At 54.0% G+C, this 17,138-nt stretch overlaps 1 protein-coding gene across 2 annotated transcripts in view; it reads right to left on the bottom strand.

Moving 5' to 3' along the window:
* SPIRE2 (spire type actin nucleation factor 2) overlaps window positions 1–14,547 on the bottom strand; it is a 35,000-nt gene extending 20,453 nt beyond the window's left edge. The window contains exons 1-2 of one of the 2 annotated variants that reach the window (XM_028094819.1): window positions 14,250–14,547; window positions 2,254–2,297 (exon numbers count right to left, since the gene is read on the bottom strand). In XM_028094819.1, coding sequence (XP_027950620.1) covers window positions 2,254–2,297; window positions 14,250–14,520 — 315 coding nt within the window. In that variant the 5' untranslated portion in view covers window positions 14,521–14,547. The remainder of the gene's footprint in view (window positions 1–2,253; window positions 2,298–14,249) is intronic. The other variant, XM_088027554.1, reaches the window with a different exon arrangement.
* Between the last annotated feature and the right edge of the window lie 2,591 nt (window positions 14,548–17,138).

Raw genomic sequence — 17,138 nt, 5'->3', positions numbered from 1 at the left:
AAAGTTCCAGCCTAGAGTCAACAAAACCCCAGGCCACCCTTGGAAGCGGTCTTCTCTCTGCGTTAGGTAGGCAAAGGTCACAACCCCAAATCATGAGTCAGAAGGCACAAGGCCGGGGCCAGGTGGAGTCCCCTGTGGCAGTGGGGTCCCCATCAGGACTACTGGGCTGGCAAGAACCACGGCCCACACAAATTCCCACTGATTCTTCCGTGGCCCAGAGGCAGATGCCAGGAAGGAGACGGTGGGAGAGGCTCGTGCCCACTCTCTAGTCCACGGCCACCTCTGACCCAGGGGTGGCTCTGCCCTGGTCTCTCCACTGGAGACCACTCTGCCACATGGGGCAGGGCAGACAAAGGGGCCCAGAAGGCCAGTCCCTGCCCCAGCGCATCACAGAGCAGCACCCCAACCCACCCACGCCTCTCCCTCTCGCTCCTGGTAGCTGCCTAAGCTAAGGGTTAACTCCAACGGGAGCCTCTTATCTGATGTCTGTTCGGTTAAAAGCTTCTCTGTGCTCCAGCCCAGACACTGGAAACTCCCTGAAAGGCAAAGAGCCCTTGCTTTCCCATAAGGAAAAATCTGGGCAGCCAGCCAGAGTCTCGGAACCTCCAGCCCTACCTGCCCACTGCGTTTCGGGAACTGACCAGGCTCACAGTAGGCCTGCTTGGGGGTCAGCCTGCTAACTGAAGGGCCTCCCGGGAGAAGGGGCTGAGACTGCAGGACGGGGTCAGCGAGGGGCCGGCAGCAAGAATCTGGGTTAGCACAACAAGTGGCCTCCTACCACAGTTCCTGGGGTGGGGCTCTGGGCACAAGAGTCCAGATTGGGTCCCCACAAACAAAGCTCTTTATAAATACTTTCAGAATTGCTAACAGGCCTGCTTTGGAATGGTAGGTGGTGGACGCACGTTCACTTGGGGACTCTTCAGACTCACCGTCTGAAAGGCAGGGGAACGTTCCTGGGCTTTGGGTAAACAAAGTATCCAGAATACTCTGCCAGCAATGGAAATGAGTCTTGAAAACAAGACTTTTTTTCCCCAAAGCAAATTATGGAAACCGATATATGGCAACAGGACCAGCACCGAGCTCTCTGCACAATCGTAGACAGTGTGCTGCTGGGAAGGGTATCTTATCACTGACATTAGTGAGAACTGCCGGCATGTGGTAATAAGAAAACCCAGAAAAACTGTGGGATGATTTTATTATTGTTTTTTAATTCTCCACAACAGACACTATGGCCTGTGACCAGCCCCCTACCCTTGGTATAACACTGTGTTTAATAAAAAATACAGGGCGCCTGGGTGGCTCAGTTGGTTAAGCGACTGCCTTCGGCTCAGGTCATGATCCTGGAGTCCCGGGATCGAGTCCCGCATCGGGCTCCCTGCTCAGCGGGGAGTCTGCTTCTCCCTCTGACCCTCCCCCCTCTCATGCTCTCTCTCAAATAAATAAATAAAATCTTAAAAAAAAAGAAAGCTTTATGCAAATATGTATTTATTATTATTTTTTAAAAGATTATTTATTTATTTATTTATTTGAGAGAGCGAGAATGAGAGAGAGAGAGCACATGAGAGGGGGGAGGGTCAGAGGGAGAAGCAGGCACTCCGCTGAGCGGGGAGCCCGATGCGGGACTCGATCCCGGGACTCCAGGATCATGACCTGAGCCGAAGGCAGTCGCTTAACCAACTGAGCCACCCAGGCGCCCTGCATAAAGCTTTCTTAAAGGCGGTGGAATGATCAACATTGAATTCAGGACAAATCCCCAGGGGCAGATGGATGGGACAGGGAGACACAGGTCCTACTGGTGAGATTTGCATTGCACGCGGCATGGGGGCTCGTGGACATCGGTCACCGGCTGGCTTTCCTGTTTGCCCGTCGGCCCCACTCCCTGACTGATCCTCTGCGCCCAGGGGGGCCAACCCCACAGACCACGTCGCCTTTGCTCCCTCCCTCTGGTCAGTGGGAGGCAACACCAGGAGCTTGGGGGCAGCAGAGAAGAGGGAGGTGGGGAACCATTGCTCCCCCCCGCCCCCGCCTTCAGCTCTCCAAGGCCTGCCAGGTTCCGCACACCCCGGTGGGCTCTCTGTCCTCACCTGCCCACTCTGTTCATCAAGTCCTTTCAACTAAGTCCTTTGAGTATTTTATCTGTGTCCTAACTAGTGGAAACAATTGTGTAACTTTATATGCTTTTTAATTGACATGATATGACACATACTAGTTTTAATGTATATCAAGTAAACTTAAAAATTATTTTAAAGGTACCTGGGCTTCTGAGCTGGTTGGTGACAACACCATCGTTGTGGACTCTGCAAGAGGAGATAACAGGCAGTCAAGACATACCTCAGCAGCCCCAGGCCCTGGCAAATAGGGCCACCCACCCACCTTCCCTCTCAGGAACACACAGTCTATCCCCCAAAGGCTCCAGTGGAACACCAGAAAGCTTAGACAGGTTGACCTGCCAGTCATTTGGATGAACATCCAGGTGCATTGCCAGGAGACTGATGCAGCCCCTGCCCACACCCCACACAGCAGTTACACCCCAAAGTGACCACTCGGACGGTCCCCTGGAGAAGCATGGTTGGCGCTAGTGTAAAGAGGGAATAAGGAGCGAGCAGACCAGTTAAGTCTTGTCTGCAGGAAAGCCCTCATGGTCTATAATTCACAGCCTGAAGCCATGTGCCCCCAAATCACAGCAGAGTCAAATGAGAAACCCAGGCTCAAAGGCAACAACAGATTCTGCTCTGGAGTTCCCAAGAGCTGAGCTGGGTAAGTCAGCATCTGGCTACCGCCTGTAGATTCGGACATCTGCCCCCAGACTGCCAGAGCCTCCATCAGAGAATCAGAGTCTCAGGGTTGAAGCCCAGGTGCTAAATTAGGTACGAGGTATTTTATTATGTTTGTTAGTAAACATTGCACTGAATTAACATGTCTATAAGTGCTCACTCGTTGTAACCCATATACAACCCAGAAGGTAGGTGGTTTTGCTACCCGTTTCACAGACGAAGATACAGGTATCACAGCTAGTAAGTGGTGGGGCCAGGTGGAGCCAGGCCAGGGGACCCTAGAATCTGCTCCAGCTGCTCCCCACATCACCTCCCAGGTCTGCCAAGCTGCCAGGCTGCAGGAGACACAGAAAACCCACTATTGCTAACCTTTCCTTGAATTAAGCATGCAGCTAGGACCTCTGCTAGGGGGTGAAATTGACTTGCCTTCTTTTTGGAACGAGGTAGGGTATAAAAAAAACATAAACCATGAAATCTCTGCTAAGTGAACCTGCCTACTCTGCAAATATTTCCAAAATGCCATTAAGAGCTAGGGAGATTGCCAAAGATAAAGGGCATTTGTGTTGGGCTGATCCATTAAAGTAATGGAAAACAACCCACTCCCAACATCAGTGAAGCTGAAAGGGGGCAGCAAGCAGTAGCCTGTGGCCCGTGTTTAATCAAAGTTTGCAGCTGTGATGGATCAAGGCAACGGAAAGAAGAAATCAGACTCAGAACAAAGGTGCTCCCTGGAAGCAGCCAGCATCCTGAGCTATCCTGAGGACGGAGAAGCCAGCCTGCAGTGCCCTTTATCAACTGAGCACCGTGTAGTGCTCCGGTCAGGGCAAAGCCTGGGGCTGGAATCACGTGAATGCCTATGTCCCTGGTTTAAATAGTCCATATGTAAACAAAAATAAGTGTTCATTAATCTAATTGTATTTTAAGTTGCAAGGACTTGGGGAGTCTTTGGGTTTTGAGGAGCAAGCTGCCCCTTGTGGGCAGAAACTGTGCCCAGCTCTTTGCTACAAAACTAACAAATGACTTATTATGGGTTCAATCTACAATCACTTCATGCAACTGGTTACTGATGACTCCCTCTTTGCAGACAAGGAAACTGAGGCTCCGGCAGGTGGAGAAAATCATACAAAACCACACAGCCCATCAGTGACAGAGCCAGGGCCCAAGCAAGCCCGCTGCCCCACCCAGAGCCTCCCAGCTTAACTTCCTGCAGCTAGAGTAACCTGCTTGCCGGGGGCGGGGTGTCCCAGAGCATTGTGCAAACTACCTTCTGTGTATTTAAAAAACTGTCTTGGAGCGAAAGCAGAGAGACCCAGACAGAAGCGGATGGAGGCAGCTCACACAGCAGCATTCTCACTAGGCCATCGGGTCACATTGAGGTGGGGCTGCAACCAGGACACCCGGTCTCTGGGATGCTGCCCCTCCACAGGGGGCTTCTCTCTGCCTGCAAGGAAGAACATCCTCGCCAGGATGTACTGGGAAAGAAAAGTCACCGTGATGTCTTGTGCATAAGATAACAAATGAGGAGAAATCAAGATCCTAGGAAGTTTCCTTGGAAATGATCCTGTGTCCTGATAGTAAAAGATGAAAGACATCAGGAGGACCTTGCAGGCGGAGCTCCCACAGGAAGTGCTTCTCCCTGCCCAGCAGGCGGGGAGGGTGGTAGGCGGAGAGCTCTCGGACAGCCTCACCCCTCTGTGCCTGGGTGGGGAGCACAGGGAAGGAGGAGTGTAGTTCGGATCCCTACCTGCCTGTGGTCATGACCTTGAGGGTCTTGCGTCTCTGGCCTCCTCTCCTCACACACAGATGGAGATTATGCCCGCCCAAGCTAACCACCTCAAAGGACAAGTGAGGGAACAGGTGCAGACACTTCTTAGGGCACAGTATCCTGTGAGGATGTGGGCAGCCGTGATCACCATGAGGACAGCGGCAATGGGGCCACCAGGACATCCCAACCACGCTCGGACCATGGGCACTGTGACTCTCTTTAGGCTTGGGGGTCAGGACAGAGAATGGCCATGGAGGAGCCAAGGAGTCCCCCTCTTCAGCTCCCCAGAAGGAGACCATGCACATGCGGGGGGCACGGGCTCCCCTAGGCTCCCCCAGGTTCTTAATTACCAACAAGGAACGCAGACCACAAAGGGTGGGGTCCTGGCTTGAGCCCCGGGGCTCCTGCCTTTCTGCATCTCAGGCTGAGTTCTCAGGAACACCTGTGTGGCTCAACAGCGGGGTGGACAGACCAAAGCCCTTGCGGGGCCCCCACTCAGTGCTGGTGGGAAATGGCAACAACCCCAAGGAAGGCAACCTGCAACGTCTCTCAAAACGACACCCCTGCTTATCTTGATTCAGCAGGTCTGCTTAGGTGTGCCCGCGTGGCATGACCGCCGAGACCACGCACGGTAGTGCCCTTCCTAACAGTGACCCACCGGACACGCATATACCCGCTGAAGTTACACGCGGACATCCGCACACGGATGCACTGGGCAGCCCCTTGAAGGAGGCGTCCTCTGTAACGAGACAGTTGGAGCACTCCAGTAAGGGGAGCGCAGAGGGCAGCACCCCGGCATGCCGGTATACAGAAAACACATACACTAAGCTCCTCTCGTGTGAGAAGCCTGGCAGGAGACTCCGAGTGTTTCCCTTTATACTTTCTGAATCTGGAACATGTAGTATGGCATCCAGAAATCAGCTTACGGGCGAGTGTGAGAGTGAGCAAGCGCACAGCGTCCACTGGCCCTCCCTCAGTCCGGGGCACACAGACTTAGAAGCAACTCACTGACTTTCCCAAGCCTCCTTGGAGTCCTCTGACAGAACAGTATCGCCTACCACCCAGGTGACTGTAAAGATTCAACACAGACAGGGGAGCGTGGCTGGAGCCAGCCGTAGGGCATGCGACGTGTGATCTCAGGTTTGTGAGTTTGAGCCCCATGTTGTAGGGGGCACAGGTGACTTAAAAATAAATTTTTTAGAAAAACCCCAAAACGAAAACCATGTAGTATCTGGCACCTACTAAACGCTTCAATAAATGCTTGTTTCGTTGTCAAGAAGCAACTTCAAAACTTAAGTAATGTCTTCGCTCAACCATCGGTCTCTAGAAACAAGCTGGTGGCAAACCCAAGCGAAGAGGGAAATGCCTGCTCACAGCTGGGGAGCTGTGTGTGTGTTCAGCAAACAGAGCTCTGTGGGGTGGGGTCCCCCAGTGTGTGCGGCGCGATCCTCCTCCATCTCACTTCCACCCATCTCCACAGGCTATGGCTGACATCAAGCTGCTTCTCCATAAACTCAGTTGTCACCCGCAGGGTGCAGCTTCCTTCCCTGCAAGAGCCTAGGACCACCATGACTCACATCAGTTCCAGGGGGACCCGAGTCAAGGAAATATGTGTTGGCCAGAGGGCTCCCCACACTCCAAGCAATCATGCTGTTAACTGTCCACCTTCTCACCAAGCTCTGGCGAGGGAAAGGACAGTGCTCCTCTCTTCCTCACCCCGTGCCTGCCAGGGTGACCTGGGGGTTACCACCCCACTGACAGTCACCGCCGACAGGGGCAGCCCTGAAAGGGCTGGTGCATCACCTCTGAGGCACTCCCCGCCGCGGGGCTAAGGATGGCTCACGTCAAGTTCCCGAGTACTTCTCGGGGCCCATGTCATGCAGTCCTCACTGCTGGCCCACAGTGCAGCCAGAGAGGGTGAGGAACTTGCTCAAGGTCACCTGGCTGAGGTCCAACCCACGGAGAGCCTGGCTCTGAAGCCAACACCCAGACCATGAGTCGTCTCCGTCACTGACCATGCCAGTCACCGGAAGATGGAATGAGTCCTGGCCCTGGAGGTGTTTCCAACAGGAAGTGGGGGACCCCTTCTTAGGTGTGGTGTGGGGAATCCACACACGGCGGCCTGACGGTCCTGGAGTGATCTTGGAACAGAAGCATCAGCATCATTGGGAACGTGGCAGGAATGCAGATTCTTAGGACCACTGCAGACCTGAGCAGAATCAGGTTCATCGGGGGGACCCAGCAATCCAAGAATCTGTTCAATATGCCCACCAGTGGACTCAAGGTTGAGAACATTAGGTGGAGCTCTAGTTCCAGATTCCTCGTTCTGAAGTTGCTGACTGGGTGCAGGAACAGGGTCCATTCTACCTGTGTGATTCTCCCACTCCATGACGGGCAGAACAGTGGCCCCCAGCCTGTTCCAATCCAGGACCTGTGGACACGTTATGCTACAATGCATACAAGGGGACCTGGGGTAGCATATGGAAGTGAAGTTGCTAATCGGCTGACCATAAGGCAAAGAAGTTATCCTGCATTTCTGACCTCTCCAGGTGTAACAGAATACATGTGTGTTGTTTTAAGCAGTGAATTTGTGTAACTTGCGCATTGCAGCCAAAGGAAGCTCTTACACCCTTGCTTGTAAACTGTTGTGCCTTGTCTCCTTGAGTAGACCAGACACTGAACCGGTGGGGATTCCAGGCAGGCTCCCTCCTCGACTAGATCCTCACTGGAGGCCGAACTCCCTCTGAGGAGTCGACCAGGATCGGAGCGAAACCCTAGCGCCTTCCTGCTGCTGATACTGGCATGTCTGTTTAAACGGCCACGTCCCAGGACCATACCGACCACGGTCACGATGCTTCCTTTGTGGGAGCCACTCAAGTACTTCCAACCACACAGGTCACCCCTTGGTGCCCAGTTAAAAAGACAGCAGACAGAGAACCTCTTCTTTGTGAAGACCTCAGTGGTGGGGGCTGGCTGGGGGTGACCAGAGACGCCAGGGCTGCATCCCTCATGAGCCAGTCTCGAGGGTACACAGGGATCCCAAGGACACCTTCTCCACCGTTGCAGCCTCCCCCCAAAGGCACAGGGCAGAACCTGCAAACAGCCAGGTGGGCATCCGGCCGAAGCGGCCATACAGGTTAAGCTTACCCTGGTCATCGGTGACAGCCAACGCGTCACCGGCACTCACAGACATCCGGATAGAGAACACGGCTGTGAGGTAATCTCTGCTCAGAGGTGAGAGGAAATCGGGAATGCTATCTACAAACACCCGGCTCACACAGTCACACCCACACCCTCCCCCACACGCAGAGGCTGGAACCTCACCATGCCCGCTTGCCTCTGCCCCACCCAGGGCCAAGGGAGTGTGTGGGTGTTTCCGTGCATGATGTTTTACATCATCAAGAAATGTGCATGGGGACCCTGGCCAAGCGCACTCTGCAGGGCTCACTCCTGTTCCTCACGCGCAGCCTAGAATTCTGAGACGTGAATTCTGCATTCCCGTGAATCTGGAGAAGCTGCTTCCTAAGGTGCGGGTCTGGCTGAGGCGCATATAGGAGGGGATGACTGCTGCACTTCCGAGGCCCCAAGAGCTCCCCCGTGCCAGGTAGGTCCCAAGGCTTAACATAGCCTAGAGGGTAGGTGCTTTTATCCTCCCATCTCACAGAGAATAGTCACAAGTCACTTCCCAAGGCCAGGGTGAGGGTGGGGACAGGGCTGGAGCCCAGCTGATCCACACTTGCAGCCCTGCCCCCACCTCTGCACCGGATGCGGGATGCTTGCTTTGGGAACCTCAGTTTTCTCATCTGTGCAATGGGGATCCTAACAGTGTCGCAAGGCATAAGTAAGAGTGGGCCCAGCCCTGCCCGGCACATTCCTGCAAGAGCCCAAAAAGGTCAGCTGCTGTCTCCCTGGATTGTAAAGTCCCTGGGTGGCTTGGCTTCATCTCCGCACTACGTCTTGACTGGGTGACCCTCACAAGGTGCAACAAAAAGCAAAAAGAGCCCCAGAACGCCAAGGATCCCCACGTGACAGCAAGGATGGGTAGCACCAGCAGTGCCGGTGAGGAGTCAAGAAGCCAGAATAAAAACCACATGGGCGGGACCTGATGGAAAGAAAATGTTTCAACCAGAAATATTCTGTGAGGAGGCCTGCCAGGAGGGAAATATTCTCCACTCCAGAAGCAGGATTTCATCTTTCCAACCAGCTCTCACTTCTGCCCAGCCTGTCAGGGGACACCATCCCTGCAGGATCACCTGCGTGGAGAGCCATTTAAAAAAACACAGGCAAGCTACAAACAGTCCCCAGTCACTCAGAAGGGGACCTCCCCATGAGGCCCACCAAGTCCAGATGAACCCCTGGAGCCCAAAGGACTACCAGGGCCTCCGAGAGCTCCAGTGGCCCAGAGCCATTCTGGTGGCCATGGACCCCACCTCAGCTCCTGGGAGAAGGCACGCTGGGCCAGGAGACCTGAAAGAACATCTCCAGCGGGGGACAGGCAGCCCATGTGCACGCGTGGGGTACCGCAGAGAGACCACCAGAGGCAGGGGCACCGTGCACGTGCACATGTGTGTGCGCACGCGTGTGTGCAGGTGTATACGTGTGCATCGACGTGCATCTGCGTGCGTGTGTACTGTGTGTGCATCCGTGTGTTGTGTGTCTGTAGGTCTGTGTGGGCATCCATGTGCCTGTGTGTGCAGGTGTATATGTGTGCATCGACGTGCATCTGTGTGCGTGTGTACTGTGTGTGCCGGTGTGTGTGCATCCGTGTGTTGTGTCTCTGTAGGTCTGTGCGGGCATCCGTGTGTCTGTGTGCCTGTGTGTGCAGGTGTATACGTGTGCATCGACGTGCATCTGTGTGCGTGTGTACTGTGTGTGCATCCGTGTGTTGTGTGTCTGTAGGTCTGTGCAGGCATCCATGTGTCTGTGTGTGTGTGCCAGTGTGTGTGCACCCGTGTGTTGTGTGTCTGTAGGTCTGTGCGGGCATCCATGTGCCTGTGTGTGCAGGTGTATATGTGTGCATCGATGTGCATCTGCGTGCGTGTGTATTGTGTGTGCATCCGTGTGTTGTGTGTCTGTAGGTCTGTGCAGGCATCCGTGTGTCTGTGTGTGTGTGTACTGTGTGTGCGCACCCGTGTGTTGTGTGTCTGTAGGTCTGTGCGGGCATCCATGTGCCTGTGTGTGCAGGTGTATATGTGTGCATCGACGTGCATCTGTGTGCGTGTGTATTGTGTGTGCATCCGTGTGTTGTGTGTCTGTAGGTCTGTGCAGGCATCCATGTGTCTGTGTGTGTGTGTACTGTGTGTGCCAGTGTGTGTGCACCCGTGTGTTGTGTGTCTGTAGGTCTGTGCGGGCATCCGTGTGCCTGTGTGTGCAGGTGTATACATGTGCATTGACGTGCATCCGTGTGCATGTGTACTGTGTGTGCCGGTGTGTGTGCACCCATGTGTTGTGTGTCTGTAGGTCTGTGCGGGCATCCATGTGTCTGTGTGCGTGTGTACTGTGTGTGCCGGTGTGTGTGCACCCATGTGTTGTGTGTCTGTAGGTCTGTGCAGGCATCCGTGTGTCTGTGTGTGCCAGTGTGTGTGCACCCGTGTTGTGTGTCTGTAGGTCTGTGCGGGCATCCATGTGCCTGTGTGTGCAGGTGTATACATGTGCATTGATGTGCATCCGTGTGCGTGTGTACTGTGTGTGCCGGTGTGTGTGCACCCGTGTGTTGTGTGTCTGTAGGTCTGTGCGGGCATCCATGTGTATTGTGCGGGTCTGTGCACCTGTATGTGTCGGTGTCTGTGACTGTGTGTGCGTGTGTCTGTGCACACACACACACACACCTCCGGGGCCCAGGGCTCTGTGCTCCCACTAGTCCCCACCCATCCCCGGGCATGTGCTCCCATCACTGCAGTCTAGGAAGGAGGAACGGGCCACTGGTGAGATGCCAAAGCCCGGCCTGAGCATTGCTGTTTCTCTAGCTACTGAGCTGAGGTGAGAAAGAATTCTGGGCCCCATGGAGCTCATGACACTGGATGCCACCCTCCAATACAGGATGGACTATTAATCATTTCTGTGTCTGAAACTCAGGGCTGAAAATGAGTGGAGTCTGTGCAGCGGTGGGCCGCTTAAAGAGCCTTACCCTGCGGACAGGTGCCAGGGCTTTGGGGGCAGCTGGCCTCTGAACTCCAGGCAGAGGAAGGAGCAGGAAGGGGCTGGAGGGACAGGGGGAGCCTGGTCAGCAGATCACATGAGGCACCCAAGCTGAGGAGCAGGGCCTGTGAAAAGTTGTAGCATGAAAACTTACAAAGAAAAAAATCAGAAAAGTAGGGCAGTGTGTGAATTAGCATAAGCAGAATGGGAAAGGTGGGAGGTGATGAGCTCACCCCATCTCAGACACATCTTTGTCAACACTCATGCCTAGACTTTGCCTGTCCACGGGGATTTTCTTGAAATGCTTCATCAGCAGTCGTAGGCCGGAAAGGCAGGTGGTCTTTCCATCAAGGGTACAGCCAAACGCTGCATTGGGGAGCAGTCATTCTCCTGGGGTGAACCGCCCAGGAGGGCATCAAGGGGACAAATGCCACTGAAAGCATCCCAAGGTCACTGGATCACTGACCCAGCTGCGTTCAGGGAATTAGCTTCGCCTCAGGGAACAGCTGAGCACAGGCATTCACTGTGATGTCCAACTGAGTTTCTCTCCTAAATAAAAAATAAAAAAAGTAACCCTGTCCCCATCAAGAGGTTTTAATAACAGCCTCTTAAAAATAACTTCACATTTTAACACGTTTTCTCCACTTAAAAAAAAGGGGGGCTTCCAGCAACTACAAAGTCTTCAGACTAAAGGTTAGGACTTTTTCCCCACTTAGCTGGAAAAGGGGAGAGGTACCACACCTTGTATGCTAGGATATTAATCATCCCCCCAAAGGTGGCTTAGTTTTGTTGATTTCTTTAAAGTATTTTAAACATTTACTTAAAGCTAGATTTACCAAAACTTTGTACTGAGGGCCCACGTGAGGCAACTTTAATGATCCAGATTTCCCGATTGCTATTCACAGCAAGAAATAAACACATATCTTTCGTGAATTCACCACTCGTTTAAGTCCCAGAGAAATGCTGGGTTAGCCACAGCTGAGGGACTAAAGTTTCAGCTGACTCATGAAAGCTCGACAGCATAAGCTCAGCGTAATCTATTTTTCTCAGTCTTTATTTATTTTTTTAAGTAGGCTCCACGCCCTGCATGGAACCCAAACGAGGAGCTTGAGCTCAGGACCCTGATCTGAGCTGAGATCAAGAGTCACTTCACCCATTGAGCCACCCAGGCACCCTATTTTTCTTTTTCTTTTTTTTAAAGATTTTATTTATTTATTTGAGAGAGTGAGAATGGAGAGAGAGAGAGCACATGAGAGGGGGGAGGGTCAGAGGGAGAAGCAGACACCCTGCCGAGCAGGGAGCACGATGCGGGACTCGATCCCGGGACTCCAGGATTATGACCTGAGCCGAAGGTAGTCGCTCAACCAACTGAGCCACCCAGGCACCCAGCGCCCTATTTTTCTTAAAAGAGGCAGCAAGTCATAAACCTCTTCCGCCTTTATGAGACATGTTTATGAATAGAAACCAAAGATCGTATTCAATGGAAAATGGAATTGGGCTCCCTTGTGTCCTGGACTAGTAAGTCCCCTAGAGTGGCCACGTGTGAGCTTTAAACCCCAGCCTGGATTTCCAACTGGGCTGTGGGCGTATAGGCAGGAGAAGGAGGAAATAGGAGTCCAATCCCTGGAGACTGGAGAGAACCTGTTGACCACCAACATGAAGGATAGCCGTCAAGGTGCATTTTGGAGAGTACCAATAAGGTGTGACTCCCCCACAGTTAGAGTGATGCAGGGGCCCTTAGTTCTAACCAGCTATCACTCTGTGCCTCAGTTTTCCCATCTTTAAAATCAGAGGGTCTGACCAAGCAGGCCTCTACAGTCCTGTCCCACTCTGTGGTGCAAGGAGCCAGGTCCTGGGTCATCCTGTTATCTCCAGGGTTAGGGATGGACACAGGGAGGAGAAAAGCTCTATGTGAACGTGCAGCGTCTAGGCCCCCCCAGGGGAAATACTCTCAGCCCCACCTGTGAAGATCTTGCACACAGCAATCAAGAGTATGAGGCTGGGGGTGCCTGGGGGGCTCAGTCGTTAAGCGTCTGCCTTCGGCTCAGGTCATGATCCCAGGGTCCTGGGATCTAGCCCCGCATCGGGCTCCCTGCTCGGCGGGAAGCCTGCTTCTCCCTCTCCCTCTCCCCCTGCTTGTGTTCCCGCTCTCGCTGTGTCTCTCTCTGTCAAATAAATAAAATCTTAAAAAAAAAAAAAAAGTACGAGGCTGAATCCAAATCCTCTTTCTGTGTGACTCTGGGCAAGCCTGAGCCTCAGCTTAACCGAGTATAAAATGGGAATGATACCATTTAAGTACCAACTCTTATTACTTTCACCTGTCAAATATGTTGGTGCTTTTTGCGTGAAATACAGAAACGTGCAAATGTCTCGTAGCAGAGTTGTAGACAGAGAAAGGAGCTGATCACAGGGGTGAGAAGGGCTCTGCGGAGAAATACAGTGATGGTCCCTGGCGGGTTCAGCAGACCCTCCCCGTCACCACGGCAGCTGTGGCTTCCGTCCTGCTCCCCCTGTCCTCCCTGAAGCCGGCCCAAGGAGGACCTCTGCAAACCCACGGCTCTCAGGGCCGGAGAAGGCCCAGCTCTCCTGCCAGCACACATAGCCGGCCTTTGTGTTTCCCCACAGGGTATCAGCTTTTGGGTTAGTATCACCAAATGCTCCAGACTAGCACTCCAGCTCTCCGGGAAAGAAAACACTTTTTTTTTTTTCCTAAGAAAGAGGATAAAAATCACTTAAACTCACTATTTTGAGTAGACTTCAGTATCTTTCAAGGGATTAACTGTTCATTCTTGATGATTAAGAGCAGAAAAACCAAGCAGGCAAGCCCCTAAATTTTACACATTCTCCTTACTATTACCAGGCAACTGGTGAATTTGCAGGGATTCCAAGGGAGACACAGCCCCCTCCTCCCACCCTCATTCCCACGAAAAAAAGCTTCAAGAGGACACTTGTTCCTTTCCAGCCAAAGGCATCCGCAGTTACCAGTGCACCAAGCATTTCTCACCATGAATCACAAAAGACTGAGGGCTACACACCCCCAAAGCAGAAGGAACTAGCCCCAGGTGGGGAGAACTGGGGATAGGAGACAGAGAATTGGGTCTACTGAAGGTACTCAGCCATCAAAAACCAAAATCCTTCTCCCCAGAGGAAAACATGCCCAACTGCAGGCAGCCGACTGACAGCAGCCGGCCGAGACGACGTGGAGAGATGGATTGTCAGGGTTAGAAGGGTTCAGGAAGGGGAGGAGGCATCCCAGGCCGGGTGAGAAAAAGGAGGAGAAGCATGGGCCCTCCCGGTCCAGCAGAGCCAGGGTGTGGAACGGTTGCCGTTCCAGGAAGGGAAGAGGGTGCAGCATAGGGGCTCCGGGTCCAGCGGAGGGAGGGTGCCGAAGCAGAGGACCGGGGAGGAGAGGAAGGAGTGGAGGGAGAGGAGGGAAGAGGAAGGAGAGGAAGGGAGAGGAGGAACGGGAAGGACTGGAAGGACGGGAGGGTCGCAACCGCCCCCACCCCCACCCCCACCCCCGCCGCGGCCCGCGCGCCCGGCCACACCCCCGCGCGCCCGCAGGCCCTCACCCGCGGCGCCCGGCTCCCGCCGCGCGCTGACCGAGCCGTCCCGGCGCAGGAGGATGTCCGCCGTGTCCCGGATGCGCCGCCCGCCGCCCGGCGCGCCCCGCAGCCCGCGGCAGCCCTGGAAGCACACGGCCCACGCCTGCTCCTCGTTGATGGGCTGCTCGTACGCCTTCAGCACCTCCTCCAGGGACAGCTCCCACGGCTCGGGCCGCCCCGCGCCCCCGGCCCGCTCCCCCGCGGCCGCGTCGCTGCTGGAGCTGCCGGCCCGGGCCATGGCCGCCCCATTATCGCCTCCTGCGCGCCCGGCCGGTTTCCATAACAGCCGCGCCGGGGCGGCCGACGCACCCGCCGAGCGCGGGGGGCGGGTCCCGCGCCGCCGGCCGCTGCTTTGTCATCCTCGGGCGGCCCCGCCCCACGGAGCGGCCGCAGGTGAGGGTGGGGCTGGCGAGGGGGTGACGGAGGGACGGAGCGACTGGGGGACGGGGGGACGGGGGGAGGGTGCCGGGGCGCAGAGCCGGGTGCTGGGGGGCGGGGAGGCGGCTGGTGGGGGAAGCTGGGAGGCCGCGGGGCGGGCCAAGGGCCAGGGCCAGGCGGAGTGGGAGAGGTGTGGGTTAGTGGGGAAAAGAAGGCGGGGGCGGGGGGCTGCGCAGAGCCAGGTGGGTGGGGGGCCCAGGGCCGGAGAGGAGGGTTGGGGGGAGGCTGGGGGAGCGCAGAGCCGGGACCAAATGGAGGCGCGCTCCCGAGGCTCTCTTACGCATTTGTAAGCCGACATCCAGCCGAAGACACTGCAGTCATTGGGGGACCTCAGGCACTTTTGATGCTGGAATGCGGGAGGGAGTCAAGAGGCCTGTGAACCCACCCCCCCACCCCCCACACATCTGACTTTGGTTCGGAGGAGCAGATACCTGCAGTGGCCTCTGTGGGAGACCGGCTGGCAAGGTGACCTCAAGAGGTCACTTACTATAGGGTAACGTGAGCCAGGGAACCCTGCGCTATGAACACTTGATAAAGGAGACCCATGTCTGACTTAAATGCTCGAGTGTCTCCAGGAAAAACAAGCAGCGGCGTAATTCACCTATGTTCATGCAACGCCCCTTTGAATGTGCCTTCATTCCAGGCCAGCTCACTCACGGGAGGGGCGGCAATCAGGCACACGGGGACCTTTATTCTGGCAAATCCCAAGACCTTTTGAGCCATAGCTGTATCCGGTGAGGATAGCAGAGCCAGAATGCAACCGGAAAGTAAATGTCAGTGAGGCGGTTGGTCCCAAGCCTGGGTCCCTGGGAAGGGGGGAAGGCTCCACGGAGGGACATTCTGTGACTGGTTTAAGGACGTTCCCTAGTGATTCTGAACAGCGGAGTATAGAAACCACAACAAGGTGACAACTTCGCCTTGGGGAGGGGGATGAGGACTGGGTGTAGGCTGTCACCTGGGCCCCTAATGTCAGATCATACCATCTGGATTGTTATCCTCAAACAGAAAGGAGTTTGATAGAGATGAACTGTGCCAAAAGTCTTTACGTTCAGTGGCTGGGCAACTATCAGTTCTCCAAGTTTATACAGCCAAAAAAAAATACAGCATTTGGTGCTTTGTGGAAGGAAAACGGAGACTGGGGGTGGGGGAGATATGCTATGTTCTGAATAAATTGTGCAAAGAACTTAGGGCTCAGGTTAATCTTCTGTCAGGTCTTTACTCCTTACCCCTCCACCCCCGCCCCATGGTTATCAATTGAGGTAAGTGAGAAATTTCAAATTTCAAAGTCTGCCTTAGGACAACAGACTGTGCGGAGTCTTATTTATGGAGAAACAATCCCATCGACACAGGGGTTTAGGGAAGTCCCTGACTCAGTCACACAGTGCCAGGTGTATGTGATCTGGGAACTGTCCCCCCCCAGCACAGTGAGGTTGTTCCTGATGGACCCACACAAGGGATGGTTTCTGCTTTCAGAGTCCAGGAGAATAAGGACTTCCATTCACAACACCTCTGGTCATGTAGGTCTTCAGAAATTAGGGTCATTCCTGCCACTGTAGGCTGGTTCGCCCCTCCCCTCCTGGGTGGCGGGAGCATCCTGAGGACCATCACCATAACTGGAAGCTGGTTAGGTTGTAGCAAGAAGCTTGAACCTTCCCTAGTCTTCAAAGGATCTCAAGTTCCCTAATTGACCCCATGGTTGTAGGATCTCATTTGATGAGGGGGCCTATGGAGTGATGCCTCACACCGGGCTGACCAGTGCCCTTGAGTTCACCTGTGTAAGAGTACCATTCCTTTTCTGATCTGGCCTTGATCATTTCTTCGGGGACCCCTGTGCACCTTCCAAGACATCAGCCAGCAAAATTCAGAACACAGAGGTTTTACTGAAAATTATAAAAGTTAGGTTCTACGGATTTCATTTTTGTTCCTTTTTCTTTTTTAAAGTAATTTATTTTTAAATTATAAGATTTACAATGCTTTGATTATGCAAAATAGAATAAGGGAAATTAAACCAAATCGATACACCAAAAGAGTACTTATCTCTTGACATCTGAAGCTTTGTCCCCTTAGCCATGACCAAAATGGGGAAGCAAAAGCATCGGTCAGCTCTCTAGATGTTCATAGAAACTGTATCTTTTATCCTCCTAGGTCATTTACCCACCCATCCTCGCAGAAAGTGTCGGATGAGGGCGCCTGGGTGGCTCAGTTGGTTGAGCGACTGCCTTCAGCTCGGGTCGTGGTCCCGCGTCGGGCTCCCTGCTCAGCGGGGGGTCTGCTTCTCCCTCTAACCCTCTTCCCTCTCGTGCTCGCTCTCTCTCATTCTCTCTCTCTCAAATAAACAAATAAAATCTTAAAAAAAAAAGTGTCGGATGAGACATAGCAATAGGCCTACGGTGAGGAAGAAGCCTGACATGGCCTAAG

Source organism: Eumetopias jubatus, unplaced genomic scaffold (genome assembly GCF_037043125.1).
Source record: "Eumetopias jubatus isolate StellerSeaLion01/CBP00866 unplaced genomic scaffold, mEumJub1_p1.0 scaffold_10, whole genome shotgun sequence".
Lineage (NCBI taxonomy): Eukaryota > Metazoa > Chordata > Mammalia > Carnivora > Otariidae > Eumetopias > Eumetopias jubatus.
The sequence above is the reverse complement of the archived record's forward strand: the minus strand, read 5'-3'. Positions and strand labels throughout refer to the sequence as shown.